The following is a 19,065-nucleotide window of genomic DNA, read 5'->3' as shown; positions in this document are numbered from 1 at the left end:
GGGTGTCAGGCTACACTATCTCAGGCAGAGTACAAGGTAAAATTAAGAAGCAAAACACCCTGGTTCATGGCAGGGAGTGGTACAGCTGCATGTAGGGAAGAATTCATGTGAATAAACTCCCCACCCAATAGCAATGCTACTCCCTGTTCTAGGTCTCATCCTCTTTTCTTGGAACCTCTTAAGGAGGAGTTTATGGAGGAGATGGTATAATAGGATAATGGGCTTAGTCAATAGGTCAATTAAGTGCCAAACTGGTACTTAATTGGGTCAAATTGGGTCAATGATATGATATTCTTAACCTCTTTCAGAGGGTATGGCTGGAGAGTCTTGCCCGCATGCTCGGGGTTCAGCTGACCGCCATATTTGGGGTCGGGAAGGAATTTTCCTCCAGGGCAGATTGGCAGTGTCCCTGGAGGTTTTTCGCCTTCCTCCGAAGCATGGGGCAGGGGTCGCTTGCTAAAAGAGTGGGTAGATCGGCTAATGTGGCCTGCATCTTGCAGGAGGTCAGACTAGATGATCATAATGGTCCCTTCTGATCTTGAATTCTATGATTCTATGATTCTATGATTCTAGGAGTCACTACGACCTAGGGCTATACAGTTCCACTGGCAGAAAGTAAAATGTTTGGTATCAGAGGAAGCCAAATATACACTACCTGCTCTTCTTAGCAATTGTACAGACAACTAGACACTAGAGGCCCCTGCCCTTTACTGAATATTTGGAACATGGGGGAGGGGGTGCTTCCCTCAACTGTGGATTCAGAGTGGGAAGCTTAAGCGGAGAGTTGTCCCGGCAAGGTCCCCTTTTTAATGGCTGAATTTTGGCAGTGAAGACCTTCAGACTGTCAGCCAAGGAAGAACCCAGTGTCCCCTCCTTCCTCTACAGGCATCCGGGAGACACTGAGCATACTTAGTATGTAGTGGAGGTCTAATAGGGTTGGCATAGTCCTGAGGGGCAGATAAGGTCTCAGCTCTATTTCAAGCTCCTTGTGGCCTTGGACAAGCCACAGCCTTAGCCTGGCCATTTAATAATTCTTTGTCAAATATTTTAAGAAAGTAGCTAGACTGGTATGCAAGTGCCACGGTATGAAGACATGTGCCTTCCTTATAATTCCCAAGGATCCATACAGCGTACAGCAGAAGAGCTGTCCGAATCACAAATCGGAGTCCAAGAGGCAAGAGAACCTTTAGAAATAGGAGCAGCATCCAAAGCCACAGATCACAGGAGTCTTAGGGTCTGTCTACACTGCATTTTAAAAATCACAAGAGCAAGACTCAGGCTTGTGCTATGACGCTAAAAACAACTGTGTAGACATTCGGGCTCAGGCAGGAGCCTAGCATCTGAAACCCACAAGAGCCACAGCCCAAACAACTACATAGCTGTTTTTAACACCATAGGGCAAGCCCCACAAGCCTGAGTCTGTAGATCACACATGAAGGGTGTGGAGAAAACTAATAATGTGAAGGGGTAAATAACACTTCCTAACACAAGAACTAGGTTCACCCACCTAATGACATTAATAGACAGCAGGTTTAAAACAAACATAAGGAAGTATTTCTTCACACAACGCGCAGTCAACCTGTGGAACTCGTTGCCGGGGGTGTTGTGAAAGCCAAAAGTATAATTGAATTTAAAAAAGAATTAGATAAATACATGGGAGATAAGTCCATCAACGGCTATTAGTTAAGATGGTCAGTGATGCAACCCCATCCTCTGGGTGTTCCTGACTGACTGCTGGAAGCTGGGACTGGATGACAGGTATTGGATCACTCAGTAAATTGACCTGTTCTGTTTATTCCCTCTGAAGCATCTGGTACTGGCCACTGTCAGATGACCGGATACTGTGCTAGATAGACCATTGATCTCACCCAGTATGGCCATTCTTATAAAGGAAAAAAAGCTGGGGGGAAAAGAGCAAGGCGGGGTAGAGAAACTTATATTGAAGATAAACAAGTTTGATGCAACTGGAGGGTCATTTAACCAATAATATCTCTGCCCCCACCCCTTTGTTGTGACTTCCCCATTCAGCCTTGCAGAACTGGAACTGTAGGATTTAAAAAAAGTTGTATATAAAATGTAATATAGGGTCTTAAATCTGCTGTACCTAGGTGGCAGCTTGCTTGCCTCATTTGTTCTTCTGACTGCCATGTTTGACGAGTTTCCTCAGAGCAAGAACACTCCTCTGAAGAGAGATGTAAAGCAACACGTTTTAAAAACTAAACTTTTTTAAAAAAAAAAATTCTCATTGCTTTAGGGGGGATACCTCCTTCTGTATATGAACACATAGATGGCAGCTATGATGTAACTAGTAAAGAAGAAAACACTTCCTAATTTTTTAAAATAAAAGAACATCATATTCCAGGGTGTGTTACTGTCATGTATTTTGGGTGTTGTAAACATTCTGCCTTTGACCTCATGCCTCCCAGCATAGTGGAGGTGTGCAATTATTGTGCTATAATAACACATGCCCTGTCCTGTTGCTTACCTACATGTTTTGATAGCTATCAGAGTGTCTCTTTTAAACAAAGCAATGATTGAAAAATTTAAAACTGTGTCATGTGAGCCTTTGACAGGTGAGGCAACTGGGATGAATAAGTCAGAAATCTCTTTACTGGTTTAGTAGGATGTTGTTGTATGGTAGCTCTAAAGCTTGTTAATACTAGTTAGACTTGTTAATCATGGCCGAATGCCTAATAGGCTTGTGTTGCTCATTTGTTTCGTGCTAATGAGGAGGATGATACTGGCTAAAGGCCCTCTCATAAGTGAAGTTGCCTCTTCAGTTGTGGAGCTGGAGAGCGCTAAGGATACGGCTACACTGTGTTTTAAAACCTATGGCTGCAAATCTCAGAGCCTGGATCTAGTGGTGTGCGGAGGAACTCCGGGAGGAAGGGCGCAACAGGGCTGGGACCAGCCCTCACAGGGGGCGGAAAGGGAGCCCCACCCAGCCCCTCTCCTCCCCCAACTCTGCTTGGGCCCCGCTCCCAGCTGCATCCCCCTCATCCGGCCCCACACCTGGCCCTGTCTCGAGCCTCGGCGTGGCTCACTCCCACCCCCAGTTGCAGCACCAGCCTCTTCCCCCTTAACCCTGTCCACGTCACTCCCACCTCTCCTCCCGCAGTAGAGGCCCCGCTTCCGGCCCCACCTCTTGGGGGTGGGGAGAGGGGCAGAGCGCAGATGTGGTAAGGGTGTGTGTGAGACCCTCAAAAGTTGTATTATAATAAAATATTGTATTATACTTACTCACAGCATCTTTGTTGTTCTGTAAAGTTTTGTTAGTTTAAAAAAAAAAAACCAAACGGCTCTGTCAATTTTTAGAATTATTGAAGTCCTTGCTCCACATGTAATGCCTGCAGAATGACAAGTCTGAGTAATGTGTCCACTTCTAGGGACTTTCAAAGAAAGGACATGCAGGTGTAATGAACTATGACCACACACAGACACATTATGGTCACCAGCAATGACTGAACCTGGGACCCTCAGCATCAAAAAGCCTCTACTTCTTGAGCAAAAAGAAACCTAACGGAGGTCCAAGATATTAGAAGCCTGAATTGCCAGTGCAGTGACACATGAGCACATGCAGCAGCCAGTGTATTACATACTCCCTTTCAAGCCTATGTAAAGTGCCAGTGTGTAGCACACTGGGGTCAAATCACATTGAGGGTCAAAGTGTGTGTTTATGGAGCCGCCATTCATTAAACAAGAAAATTCACCTTTCGGACTGACTCCAAGGGGACCACCACGGATGGGGATGAGGGAGGCAATCAATGTTGATAAGAAGCAGTATACTGCAGTCTGCTTCTGCGTGCTTTCCATTTCCAAAGTCCCTTTTGTTTAAAAGGAAAGTGTAATCACTGAAGTCCTTCAGTCCTATGCCCCAAGATAAGATAATATGACCACTCCCCCACCCCGCCCCCCCCACGACGGACTACTTTTTACTAACATCCGGAAAGCTATAGACCATTGCCTGAGCTGATGTTATTAATTTTTCCAACCTGGCTCATGCATAATTCACACAATCAGTTGAAGATGCTACAGAGACAGATGTCCATTTGTTCAGTGTGTGCATCTAGGACTAGGTGTATTTTAAACATTTATAAAGCTATTTTACAACAGGGTGCCTCCTTGATAGGTTTCATTTATGAAATAAGACGGTGGGTACCAATTACCCTGGGAAAGAACAGACACACTAGACAGCAAATTAACGCCAATACCAAGTAACGTAATGTCTTTAAACTCTCATGAAGCCAGATTCTATTCATACACATTAAGATACGACTCACAATCAAAATGTTAATTTTGACCCATCCTTCATTTAACATGCATGTGAAGACTTTTATCTTTTGTTTTAGGAGCCAGATCACATTAGCCATTTTGTTTTAATTATATGAAAATTGAACTAGACGCTACATTAACTTTAGCTTTTACTCTAAAGGGAAGCAGACTGGAAACAGTATTCAAAAGGGAACACTCACAGACTTACAGCTGTGTCATAATTAACTGTTCCTCTACAACAAGAATCTAACCTTGCCACCATCCATAGTAGAATATTTACACTGAAGCAGTGGAAAAACCCTGGAAGTGATGGTCAGCAGGACAGTAGAGCTAAGCTCAGGATTCATCATTCAATAATTCATTTCTATCCTGCTAAAAAAGCTTTGGGTGAAATAAATATTAATATTTAACTTTCTAAACAGTGTTTGTACCTCATTTTGAGGGGTAGCAAAAATAATGCTTGCTCAATACTAGCAGTTATGTATATGAATGACAGTCTCGTGGTAATTAAACCTATAATCCAGGAGAATAAAATTAGTTTCAACTTCCCCTTCTCGTTCAGTAGTTGCACTCAAAAATCATGATGGAAGCTACTTTACTATAATTTTGACAGAAAAAAGCTACTCCATCCTAAAAAAACAAAACAAAACCCATTGCTATTATAACACCCACAGGAACTCTATAGGTCTTGTAGAAAATTTTAACAATAACCAATATCAAAATGCTAGTATGGTATTCACACTGCATGTTCCCAATTCATAGGAGCTTAAAGTTACAGCATTCATTAAAAGAACAGTAGTCAGCAAAGCATTAGATGGCCAAGATTTATAGAGGTACAACATTTAGTATCACATGATAACAAAAAGCACCAATAGACATTTTAAATCCTTCAGAGGCTAGCTCTAGAGTGGCTATTAAGACAACTCTAAATGGTGTAAATCCACACCAAACAACCTGCCAAGTGATGAGCATTTTTCAAATACAAATCAGAATTTTTTATATAAATTGGCTAGTAGCTAAATACACCTCCAGTACATATCAACCCCAACTACAGCTGAAGACCATACCCTTTAGTAACACTTGGATCAGGGCAGGCAAGGGCAGGGCAGTTGAGTGCGTTAATGTGGAGAAGCTGCCATTAAATCTACATGAGCACACCACCCAAACAGTAGATTACAAAAATTTCTCTGAGAAAAGGCTACACACACTTACACAAGTTCTTCTTTCCCAGTACTACACCACCTGTAACATTGCATGTTTTCAAAATAATTTCTAACTAATGTCTGAAGCTATTCCAGGATAGTGTCAGAACCCAGCAAGTGTGTATGTTCACCTCATATAGAGTAAGCTCTGAAATTCTTCATTAGTTAAGGCAAAATTCAGAAGTTGATATTTAGTTTTTGACCAGAACTTTTCTATACCCATGGAAGGCATTTTAATGTTTAGTTTACAATATAATGAATTACACTTAAGTAGGAGGGAAAGTTGGTTTTACTTTTCTAGTAAGTGTTTTATTTTTCCGGTGATGGTTTCTTTACTGGTAGCAAAGTGTATTATGCATATTAAAGACACATTTTTTGTTGGTATTAGCCACATCCTATACTGATAGAGTCCTTATGCAAAACTAGACTTCTGTGGGATCTTGGGAGTATAGCCTAATTATTCCAGATTTTTATCTCAGACACATCTATGTAAATCTGGAGTTACTACACAGGGTGGCATGACTCTGGATTCATACCAGTCTAACAGATTAGGATCTAACCCTAATCTCAAATTCAGAATTAATGAAACCAATATTTCAAGGAAAAACAGTAAAATAAGTTAACTGCTGCAAAAAGACATCATTAGTAACAATCATGCATCAATAAACCCCTTGAGATGCCAGCACTCTTTTGTGCCATAATTAGTTTAATTTTATGTTCCCCATCTTCCAAGAGTACACTGAAGATTCTAAAACACACCATTCAGTATGTAGAAAGCTAAGTGTTTATTTGACCAAAGCATTACAGCTCAAGCAGTGTGGGGGTCTGAGATTGTTGCTACTATGCATAAACTAAAAACTGTTTATACTAAACAAGTTTAATGCCACATGTGTTATGATATACTGTATGTGCCTTCACTCTGAAAAATATAAATGTAGCTTTTAAAATTAAGTTTCCAAACTCCAAGGAGAAATAGAAATGGGGAAAAAACTAGAGTAAGTCCCATCATTGAAATATAGCATATCACTGCTGCAAGTCTTTCATATTCAAAACTTTTTGCTTTAATGCCAGCGAGCTCTTCCACACTAAGTATACTTTTATTACATTAGTTATGTATTAGAACGAACCAAAACCACCGTGTTAACAAAAAGGACAGTAACCTAGTCAACACAATATAGGAAAGAAAAGGAAAATGTGGCCCCAATTTTGTTTCTTACATTTTATTAGTGTTTATAACTCAAGCTGTCCATTCCACTTTCCATCCTCCCCACCTAGTTTTTCCCCCCATGGAGAGGAGTTTATATATCTTCCTACGGTAGATAGCATTTAAATGCTAAACATGTTTATCCGGGCCAATCTGGGAAAAAAAATACAGCAAATTCTTAGGTGATACAAAATAGTACTAAAGCAGTTTTTGCCACAAAAGAAAATAACTTGGAAGTGATATTAATTAATTATACAGATTTATGTGTAACAATAAAAAAAAGCCTACTTTGTGCAGTCTGTAGCAGGAATGTATTGCAGTTGAGTTAGCATTACGGGAGGAAGGATAGCTCAGTGGTTTGAGCATTGGCCTGCTAAACCCAGGATTATGAGTTCAATCCTTGAGGGGGCCATTTAGGGAAGTGGGGATTGGTCCTGCTTTGAGCAGGGGGTTGGACTAGATGATCTCCTGAGGTCCCTTCCAACCTTAATGATTCTATGCCATGATTTTATATCACTCTCTGGCTCTTACTGTGGTACTACTGTAAACCACTACCATGAAATTATGCAGCTAAGTGTCAAATGTATTCCATCTCTGTCCTATTTCACTTGCACTACTACTAAAAAGGTACTCAAAAATACTATGAAATAGTGTTAATGAGTTCATATGAAAACTACTGGCAGCTAATTATACTCCAAAATTATATCCTCTTTTACTAAATAGTAGGGCTGTCAATCGCAGTTAACTCAAGTGATCAACGTACAACAAATTAACTAGATTAAAAACTAGTTGTGATTAATTGCAGTTTTAATTGCAGTGTTAATAGAATACCAATTTAAATTTATTATAAATATTTTTGATGTTTTTCTACATTTTCAAATATATTAATTTCAATTACAATATAGAATACAAAGTGTACAATGCTCACTTTATTTTATTTTTATTACAAATATTTGTACTGTAAAAAAAGAAAGTATTTTCAATTCACCGGATATGAGTACTGTAAGTGCAATCTCTATCATGAAAGTGCAACTTACAAATGTAGAATTATTATTTTTTATATAACTACACTCGTTTAACATCTGTAGTATGCAAAGTAATGGAAAAAAAAAAAAAATTTTGAAAGAGAGAGTGGTTAAGGAGCAGGAGGCCGATGACAACTGGGATAGATTACAGCATGGATTTACGAAAGGTAGATCGTGCCAAACCAATCTGATCTCCTTCTTTGAGAAAGTAACAGATTTTTTAGACAAGGGAAATGCGGTGGATCTAATATATCTGGATTTCAGTAAGGCGTTTGATACGGTACCGCATGAGGAATTATTGGTTAAATTGGAAAAGATGGGGATCGAAATGAAAATCCAGAGGTGGATAAGGAGTTGGTTAAAGGGGAGACTGCAGAGGGTAGTACTGAAAGGGGAACTGTCGGGTTGGAGGGGGGTTACCAGTGGAGTTCCTCAAGGTTCGGTTTTGGGTCCTATTTTATTCAATCTATTTATTGCTGACCTGGGAACCAAGAGTAGGAGTGGGCTGATAAAGTTTGCGGACGACACCAAGTTGGGAGGTATTGCCAATTCGGAGAAGGATCGGGATATCCTCCAGGAGATTTGGATGACCTTGTAAACTGGAGTATTAGTAACAGGATGAAATTCAATAGTGAGAAGTGTAAGGTTATGCATTTAGGGATGACTAACAAGAATTTTAGTTATAAACTAGGGACGCACCAGTTGGAAGTAACGGAGGAGGAGAAGGACCTGGGAGTCCTGGTTGATCGTAGGATGACTATGAGTAGGCAATGTGATGTGGCCGTTAAAAAAGCTAATGCGGTCTTGGGTTGCATTAGGCGGGGTATTTCTAGTAGGGATAAGGAAGTGCTAGTCCCGTTATATAAGGCGTTGGTGAGACCTCATTTGGAGTATTGTGTGCAGTTTTGGTCTCCCATGTTTAAGAAGGATGAGTTAAAACTGGAACGGGTACAAAGAAGGGCCACTAGAATGATCCGAGGAATGGAAGGCCTGTCGTATGACAGGAGACTTGAGGAGCTCGGTTTGTTTTCCTTAACCAAAAGAAGGATAAGGGGAGATATGATTGCACTCTTTAAATATATCAGAGGGATAAATACCAGGGAAGGAGAGGAATTATTTCAGCTCAGTGCTAATGTAGACACGAGGACAAACAGATATAAATTGTCAGTCAGGAAATTTAGGCTTGAAATTAGACGAAGGTTTCTAACCATCAGGGGAGTGCAATACTGGAACAGCCTACCGAGGGAAACAGTAGGGGCGAAGGACCTCCATGACTTTAAGATCAAGCTAGATAAGTTTATGGAGGAGATGGTATAATAGGATAACGGGCTTAGTCAATAGGTCAATTAAGTGCCAAACTGGTACTTAATTGGGTCAAATTGGGTCAATGATATGATATTCTTAACCTCTTTCAGAGGGTATGGCTGGAGAGTCTTGCCCGCATGCTCGGGGTTCAGCTGACCGCCATATTTGGGGTCGGGAAGGAATTTTCCTCCAGGGCAGATTGGCAGTGTCCCTGGAGGTTTTTCGCCTTCCTCCGAAGCATGGGGCAGGGGTCGCTTGCTAAAAGAGTGGGTAGATCGGCTAATGTGGCCTGCATCTTGCAGGAGGTCAGACTAGATGATCATAATGGTCCCTTCTGATCTTGAATTCTATGATTCTATGATTCTATGAAACAAAACAATGTAAAATTTTAGGGCCTACTAATCCACTCAATCCTAATTCTGGTTCAGCCAATCAAGTTTGTTTAAATTTATGGGAGACAATGCTGCCTTCTTATGTACAATGTCACCTGAAAGTGAGAACAGGCATGGTTGTAGCCGATGTTGCAAGGTATTTGCATGCCAGATCGTATGCCCCTTCATCCTTCGACCACCATTCCAGAGGACATGCTTCCATGCTGAATTTAAATTGGTATTCTGTTATTTTTTAACAATGCAATTAAAACTGTGATTAATCATGACTATTTTTTTAATCTCACGATTAATTGTGATTTTTTTCATCGTTTGATAACCCTACTAAATAGTTATGTGATTTACCAGCGTGTTGCCTAAATAAATACAAATGCATCCAATCTAATGCAGTAGCCCTGGGTGTGGCTTCAGTACCTCTTACGCTCTCTGTTAAAAGGTTCAGCCACAATCACTCTAACATCAGATATTTAGCTTCTCTCTGCCAAGCAAAGTGATCAATGTAATTGACAGGCAATTCATTTTCTTTGATAGTTTATTTTAAAATAAACTATAGCTTTACCTGCGTAATGTACAGGGATTTCTATTTTTGGCCCTATGACATAATGACCCTCCTCCAGACTATGAGCTGTAATTGTTGTCCACTGCCGGCATGAATGAATCACAAGGTAATCATTCTCTCGAAGGCCTTCAACAGCGTCTCCTGCAAAACAGATATAAAATTACATCAGATTCACTGCATAAAGAAATACTACTAAACTCTGTATTACACAATTTAAAGCCATTTATTCTGCATTACTATTTACTGCAGTGATTAAGTATTTTACCCAACTTAAATATCAAAAGTTTCTGATGACAGGCTACAATCTTATACATTTTCATTTAGCAATTTACTCTTACAACTTGAGAAAATAAAATTAAATACTAGCATATGAATACTAGAAAAATGTAATTCAGTTATTCAGCAGCAACTCTAGGGTTCTTATGAAGAAAGCTAGAATGAGCAGACTTTTTGGCCTTCATTTATTTTTATTTAGTTCTCTTAATGAAAAGCACATGACATTTTCAGCTTCAAAATACAGAGATAACCAGTGTGCTTACTCATACGTTACTGGGGGTTTTGCAGCAAGTGGTGAGAGGAAACAGAACAAAGGAAGACTTCCCCACCCCAAATACAATGATGAGCCTTATTAAAGAAACTGAAATTGTCTGTACAAAATCAACATTAATTGTTATTGAGAATTATGGAGTTACACAACCAAGGTATTTTGTTTCTAAACAAAAGGTCCATTTCATCATCCACCTTTGCAATTATATGCTCAATCATAAAAGACAAGAAAGCACAGTTCTGCACACTGAAGAGCAGAAGCACTTGTAAGACTGATCAAGTATCTCCTGTTGTACTGAAGTGGATCCATGTTCTGATCAAAAAGATAGCAGTGGAACAAACACCTCTGAGGATAGATGACCATGACATGGTGCAATTACACAGAAATCTAAACTTAGATCTCAGTTTTATATACATACAGATGTAGTTGGTAAGCATCACCTGTCATTTACATTAAAGAATTTATTCAGATCAACACTTTTGTAGCACTAATGCTTGCTTTAATCCTATTTAGTAAAGCATTTTAAACAGGCATCATAGACAGAGGTATAACAAGTTACACACAAAATATACTGCACTGTTATAAGTGTCCTAGATAAGAGGATACCCAAATAATTTTCACAAGTTTACAGACAGTAACAAGTCAGTTATTCCTATATGCAAAGATATTTTGAGTTTACAACATTAACATCTGAAATTAGCATATCTCCTCCCACAGGTTCAGTCCGTTCAGAGGATGACTTCCATTTGGTGCTCTAGACTGTTCTACAAGAATTTGCAGCCATATCAGTTATGGTGAACAGGTCATTGGATATACTCCTGGGGGTGGAAAGTTATTTCAATTTAGTTATTCTACTCTCTTCCCACTCACTACCCAGTTGGAAATTCCTGTTATTTGAGGCTCAATCCTGCAGTCTTTATGCCAAAGTTTTCTAATGCTGAAGTAAATGAAAATTCAAGGTGAGCAAGATATGTAAAGACGACCTTTGCTTATGTTGTTTTGGCAGATGCCCTTCCTTCATCCATTGGCAGCTATCAAGCCCATCCCAAACACTCCCAGTTCATTTCCCCCATAACTGTCCAGCCTCTACAGCTCCTTTGTCCCTGCCGCATTTCAGATGCACATCCCACTCACTATTGCTCGTCAGGACGGAAGTGTTTGGCATGCACAGTGCCTGTGAGAGTCATGTCACATGGCCATTTAAACTGGCAGACGAGAAGGTGCAATACAACTTTCAAAGAGCAATAGACCCCATAATATGTAATAAAAAAAAAAAAAAAGGGGGCCATGGATAAGATGTCGTCGTTACAATACCTCACACACTGGGTTCTGTGGCCATAGCGTTTACATTACAGTGTATCTGACAGTCCATGTGCCATACTCTGTCTCCTCCATAGCATGTTGCTTACCTATCTTCAATCACATTCAGTCTTTCTACTTAACGCATAGGGAAGAGCCTTAAGGCAAATTCATGCTGTCTATTACAATGCCTTTAAAAATCAGAGACTGATGTGTAACCAACACAGGCCAGGAGTAGTGGGGCAAAAATGCCAACAATTTTAGGTTTTATTTTCCCCGTTCCCCACCAATCATGGCCAAAAATCTTTCATAAAGCAAGTCCTCTTTCAACCTTGCTATCAAGTTTGGAAATGCATATTCCCCTCAACTACTACAGAAGCTCATATACCCTTTCCACTCCTGGAACTGGATCCTTCAAGTTCTTCCATGCAGATAATTAGCGCAGAATTTCTCATACTTTCACCATCTTGAACTGTTTTTATTTTCCCTGCTGAGACCCTCCACAAAGGAGATATAGGCAAACAGGACTATGTAAAGTAACAGGCAACTTCTAATACTCCGTTTGCAATGGCCACCACCTGTTCTAATCCTGCCGCATTTCATGTTCCCATTCCGTCCAAGTACCACCCACCTACACATTTTAAAGACGTGTTCTGTGTGAATTCATAGATTTAAGACCAGAGAGGACATTAGGTAATCTAGTTTGACCTCGTGTATAAAACAGGTCAAAGAATTTAATCCACTTACTCTTGTATTAAACGCAATAGCTTGCATTTGGCTAAACAACATCTTCCAGAAAAACATCCAGTCTTGAAGATTTCAGGACATGGAGAATCCACTACTTCCCTTGGTAGTTTGTTCTGATTTGTCATGGTTAAAAATGTGTGCCTCGTTTCTCATTTAAATTTGTCTGGCTTCATTTTACAGTTCCTGTTATGTCCTTCTCCACTAGATTAAATAGTCCTTTAGCACCTGCTACTTTATTCTAGTATGTCCTCACCATTTGTAGTCTAGAGAGAAAAGGTGGCTTCAACATAAGAATTGGTATTCAGAACTGAATTTTAAGTGGTACATTTATCACATTCCTTGATATTCCAATGAATGGATGGAGTCTGTTTAGTTAATATAATTTCTTCTACTTTCATTATAACACCCAATCCTGCAGCATGGTTGTTCCTGAGCAAGTGAGGGGGGTGAGAGGGAGTCTGGGGAGGAAATGGCAATCTTGCTTCACTGTAGGGGAATGGCCTCAAGTCCCACCATGTTTTTGAAGTAATGTCAGGTAATTGGCACAAGAACCTCAGGTGCACATGCACACACACATACAGCCTTTCTAGAATCTTCACCCTCTGGTAGCTTGTGATCAGAGTAGACAAGATAACTGCTAATATACAAAACTTCTCTTCAAATATTTCTGTCACACACAGCAAATTAGAATTGGTGTGTTTGAAAAAGAGAAGATTTTACAGGAAGACATCCAATAACAGATTCAATATCTGGTTAAGGCAGACTTACAGTTCATATGGTTATATTCATGCTTTTTATAGTAATGGGCAACAAGCAATTATTTTGTCCTACAGTAAATATAATGATCATGACCATATGGAATGAACTAGTATTTTATTAGTTTCACTGGCTACAGTGCATGATGTTTGAAGGCAGTACAAAGCATACCTTGCACACCTTTTTCTGACACTGAGAGTTCAAAGTTATACGTTCAAAACAATACACAAATAAAAAGCTTGAGTGTAATGATCAGGAATTTCAGAGGTCATCCTTGTACAGTATGAAAAAAAGATATACTCAAAGCACACAGACAGACACTCAAGAATTGTTTCCTTTATGGTTCCCATGAAGTGATTTGTCAATGTTTACTGTATTAATTAAAACTGGGTCGGGACTAGGAGTGTAGAGTATCAGAGGTATAGCCATGTTAGTCTGTATCCACAAAAACAAACAATGAGGAGTCTGGTGGCACCTTAATGACTAAACAGATTTATTTGGGCACAAGCTTTCGTGGGTAAAAAACCCCATTTCTTCAGATGCATGGAGTTAAAGTTACAGATACAGGCATAAATATACTAACAAATGAAGAGAAAGGAGTTACCTTACAAGTGGAGAACCAGTGTTGATAAGGCCAATTCAGTCAGGGTGGACGTGGTCCACTCCCAATAATTGATGAGGAGGTGTCAATACCAAGAGAGGGAAAATTGCTTTTGTAGTGAGCCAGCCACTCCCAAATTAATGGTGTTATGTTTGCAAATTAATTGTAGCTCGGCAGTTTCTCTTTGAAGTCTGTTTTTGAAGTTTTTTTGTTGAAGGATGGCTACTTTTAAATCTGTTACTGAATATCCAGGAAGATTGAAGTGTTCTCCTACTGGTTTTTGTATGTTACCATTCCTGATGTCTGATTTATGTCCATTTTTTCTTTTACATGGAGACTGTCCAGTTTGGCCCATGTACATGGCAGAGGGGCAGTGCTGGCACATGATGGCATATATCACATTAGTAGATATGCAGGTGAGTGAGCCCCTGATGCTGTGGCTCATGTGGTTGGGTCCTCCAAAAGTGTTGCTAAAGTAGATATGGGGACAGAGTAGGCAACGGGGTTTGTTACAGGGATTGGTTCCTGGGTTAGTGTTTCTGTGGTGTGGTGTGTAGTTGCTGGTATTTGCTTCAGGTTGGGGGCTGTCTATAAGCAAAGACTGGCCTGCCTCCCAAGGTCAGAGAGTGAGGAATCGTTTTCCAGGAAAGAAACTACACCATCTGCTCAAGAAACACCCTGCTATAGCACAGGAACAAATCTACCCCGACATACCCCTAGAGCCCCGACCAGGGGTATTCTATCTGCTACCCAAGATCCATAAACCTGGAATTTTCTCAGTCAGCTTTTGTTAAAAGAGAAAAGCTCCACTACCAGTAGGATCTCACACCAAAATCAGGTTTTAAGTTTGAGTGCAATTGTTCAGAATTGGATGAGAGCACCGTGGTTGGTCATATGCTGGAACTGAAAGAAGTGAGAGTTTGGGCATTAGGATGTTTCAGTGGCCAGTCATGTCATTGGAAGTTGGTGTGGATGTGCTCATTACCTGAACTGAATTTCCTCGATTTTAAGTGATTGTGTTAGGAAATGGCCTCCAACAATTTTAACTGTAAACTAAAGCTTTCGGGGTAGAATATATTCAGTATGAACTCCATTCTTTCATACTAAGGATTTAGGGGTCAGTGGACAGACGTGTGTTTATGTAGAGTTATGTGGCTTCATGCATCCTACCAAAAAGGCTAACGGTGAAAGTATTTTACAGGAATGCACTATTTTACTGTGCAAGAGCAGATGCTTTTATTTAACTGAGCGTGTTTAGTAAATATCATCTACATGTCTGCTGCAGTAGTTAAAAATCACATTCTACTCTTAAAAATCAGTGAATGGGGTTGCTCTAGTTTAACAATTAAATTTTGGTCCATTAAGTTTCAGAAAACAGCATTCTTGCCCATTACACACATTGTAGGTGACCACTTTTCAATTCCAACAAGCACTAGTAAACTGACATTCAAGTTACTTACAAAATATGAAGAACAACATGACTCATTCACTTACAAAAATATGCTGTTGAAAATAAAATACAGAGCTACAAGAATCTAAACATTTTAAAATGCCACATTTGGTCATCTTGGTGAAAAGTTTATATCCACCCTTTAAACATTAATTTATTTTTTTTTACTCTGGAGACATTTAAAATGGAGGTAGAGTTCGGGAAAAAGGAGAAAGGTAACCATTTAAATAAACTAGATACCATATTTCCAGCAGAAAGATTCTGAAGGAAGCACTTCTGTGTCTTCATTCCAAGATGAAACTGAGCCTAGAACTATCCCTTATTCTTCTTTTGAAGACACTGAAACTTGTAAATGTTTCTCTTCCTACAATGAAGAATCTTTTTTTACTTTCTCACAAGAAAGCTGAAACAGCAGCTCATGGTCTAAAATCATCCCTAAATTGTGAACCCTAGTAACTGACAGCACTGTAGAAGCTGACTATATGCCTCTTGGTAAAGAATAAATTGTGAGCCCTATTGGATGGCTTCAATCTCCTCTGGGCAGACTTCACGCCATAGCTAGGTATTTATACCATACTCGGTACCATGGTATTTCAGTCCCAGAGCAACAGAATTAGACACAGCCTTAGATTATGCCAAACCCAAAATCCATACCTCCTTTTATTGGTGGGTCCACATGTCAGTCAGTGTTTGACCAGCCTCTAGCATTAGGGTTCCTACTTAATTAGTTATTCCTCTGATCACTTGATACCCAAGAAAAGTGTGTAGCTGTGAATTTACCAATTAATGATCAGCAAGAGACTCAAGCTGCAAACTCTGGATCCAAGTTCAGACCGATCTTTACAAATCAGCAACACATATTACTTTTTTTTTTTAAACCACAAATAGGTATTTCTTTTGAAATAGTCAATTCTCATACCTCAAGCAACTCTTGAGCCAATACTGACTGACAGAGCTGCTCTAAAGTGCAATCCTGTGGTGGCAAGATAGCCTCCATCTGTGTTCAGTGGGCCAAATTCTGCCCTTAAATATGGAGGTGCAATTCCCATTGAAGTCAACAAGAGCTGTATGAACATGTCTATGGGCAGATTTTGGTCACTTGGTTCTAGGACTTCAGCTGACCAACCTGAAAGGCACTATATCCCATTACCAATCCCCTAAGCAATCCAATTAGCTTTTTGTAAAAAAGGGTTGAGAAAAGTACAGAAAGGGCAACAAAAACATAAGTAGTATGATTTATTTCAATAAAATGAATTCTGGGGAGCTGAAGTTACAGTCTAAAAAAAGGGGGAGGGGGCACATGATGATCAGTACCTGTTCAAGTGAAGGCAACTTACAGTCTCTGGACAAACAGGGGGGGGGAGGAAAAAATTCTTCACAGGCCTTGTCTAAAACAAGACTTTTTTGCAAAAAGATTTCTTACTGTTGCTTACACCAAACAAGAGTAAACTGGTGTTGACAGCCATAGGAGCTTTGCCAGTGTTTTAAAAACATTGCATTGGTGTTAGCAATGGTGGGAAAGTTTAAAAAAAAATCCTTAGTACAAAACAACTGAGCAGTGGAATAGAATCCCGAAGGAGATGGTCAACTTGCCAATATATTAGATTCTAAAATGTTAACTGAAGCGATACTGTGAATTCTCATGCAAAATTAAGGGGTAAGACTGGAGGACATGCTCTTTTCTGACCTTATTTACAAGAAGGGATGGAAACAATGTAGAAAGCGTGATATTCTGGTGGTAGGTTTACCATGAAACTGCAGAGTACTGTAGAACAGGCAAAATCTCTACTATGCACAGTAGCATGTAGCCATTTAGAAGCAGTTCAATATTTCTCATAAAAATAGTCTTTTCCATTTAAATATCAACAGCTATAATTAAAACAATAGTTACTATGTTTCAAACACACAAACTGCCCAGCTTTGGTTTAACAGATGGGAAAGAGCACACACAAATGAGAACAGCATGACAACCTTTTCTAGCCAAAGGCTAATCAATGTTTATTTCCCATCCAGCTCATGACCTAGGAGAATGTTACCAATGTATCATGTTTTATTTCTACGGCATGGTTATACTGAATTACCATAGCAACTTCTCCCTTGTAGAACAGGTGCCTCTTTATTCCTTCAGATTTTTTTTTCAGATTTAGTTAAAAAGTAAAGATTTGAGTAATTCCACTTCTAAAAACTTAGATTGGGGGGGGAGGGAGAGAAGAAATGCACGTTCCTTATAAAGTCGGAGTATTAAAATTAAGAGGATAGGATTTCTCTTAATATCAGTGCGAACATGCAAGCTGCTCTCCTGCTTAATTCTGATCAGATCAAAATTTTAACTAAAAAAAGTCAGCACTACAGTTTGCTAACAACTTAGACCATAGATCAGTGTTCCCCAAACTGTGGGGGGCATGGAGGAACATTCAAGGGGGCAAGGCAGGGCCTGGGCCAGCCCCCATGGGGGGCAGGAAGGGAGCACCATCCATTAACGTTTCATTCAGTATTTAATTTTATAGAACCATGGTGGGAGGGGGGGGGGTTGTTATTTGCTTAATCCAGTACCCCCTGGATCTAATCTGAACACCACTGACTGGCTGCACATCATATTTCTTCCATACAAACATATTCCAGAGATTTATAATGAGGACAAAAAAGAGTTTAAGAATAAAATTGATGAATAGTCCAGCTGTAAATTGTGATAAGAATTTGACTGAATTATATCATTTTGACAAGTATTTGAATGTGGGGAGGGAATTAAAACATTTGGTGTTGTGAAAAACAATACCCATTATAATGTGGAAAAAAACACCAACACATTCGGAACTACAAGGATTGTAAACTTTGCCTTCTGGTCACTGGTATTGAACAAGTGTTTGAAAGTATGTGTAATGGTACAACAAGCATTTCTAGCACTGAGAAATCATAAATATGGGGCATTACTGGGGGGTTCACCTAATTTGTTAAGATTCCTTCTCACCCCTTCAATGTTTTTGCTATTTCACTGACTTAACAGACACATTTATAATAATTTTACAAAAATGAAGTATCTGTCTCTCTCTCTCTCACACACACATACCCCTAAACTGTTGCTGTAATAAGTAGTTCCTGGTGCACTTTTAATAGCAGCTGTTCTGTGCCATAGCTCCTTTTGAGTGCCATAAGCAGTCACTGTATGCACAGCAGCAGCCTGAGACTCAGCAGCCTCTCAGGCTTTGCTGGAAGAGGGGAGTTGAAGTAGAGGTATTAGTTTTACTAGGTTTTATAAGATGATTTTAAAGTTTCAAGAGATTCTGAACCTCCAGAGCCAGGATTCACAGTTCTCCAGTGGTGTGTCATTTCTGGTTCTAGTAGCTCACAAGATAGCAGTCTTTAAAACTGCTACTGGTTGCTCAGACCAGCAGTGCTGTTTTGTCACTCATTTATTGGATTTCAAATCACTGTAGTTTTCAGTTCCTTGACCACATCAGAATTTATTTTTGCCAAGAGACATTACAGCACCTAATAGGACAACTGTGTAAGGGGGCAGGTGGGAACATTTTAGGGAACAGTTCTCTCAGTATAGAAGAAACAAATTGAACAAGTTTGACAGGCTATGATTTTAGTTTCCCCCTCTATTTCTATCATTTTCTTATTTCAAATTGTAAACAGGGCAAATAAAGAAATGTAGTTGTACACAGAAGCTTTTTTGCAAGGCATCACACTTAGATGTACATTTCAG

The 19,065-nt window shown here is 39.6% G+C and overlaps 1 protein-coding gene across 2 annotated transcripts in view; it reads right to left on the bottom strand.

Annotated features, from left to right (window-relative positions):
- The window catches only part of GAREM1 (GRB2 associated regulator of MAPK1 subtype 1), a 136,308-nt gene that overhangs the window by 100,694 nt on the left and 16,549 nt on the right, over nucleotides 1-19,065 (bottom strand). For both annotated transcript variants that reach the window (XM_045007180.1, XM_045007179.1), the window contains exon 2: nucleotides 9,957-10,097. In XM_045007180.1, the coding sequence (XP_044863115.1) occupies nucleotides 9,957-10,097 (141 nt within the window). The remainder of the gene's footprint in view (nucleotides 1-9,956; nucleotides 10,098-19,065) is intronic.

The sequence above is a fragment of the Mauremys mutica genome, chromosome 2, assembly GCF_020497125.1.
Source record: "Mauremys mutica isolate MM-2020 ecotype Southern chromosome 2, ASM2049712v1, whole genome shotgun sequence".
Taxonomy (NCBI): Eukaryota; Metazoa; Chordata; order Testudines; family Geoemydidae; genus Mauremys; species Mauremys mutica.
The sequence above is the reverse complement of the archived record's forward strand: the minus strand, read 5'-3'. Positions and strand labels throughout refer to the sequence as shown.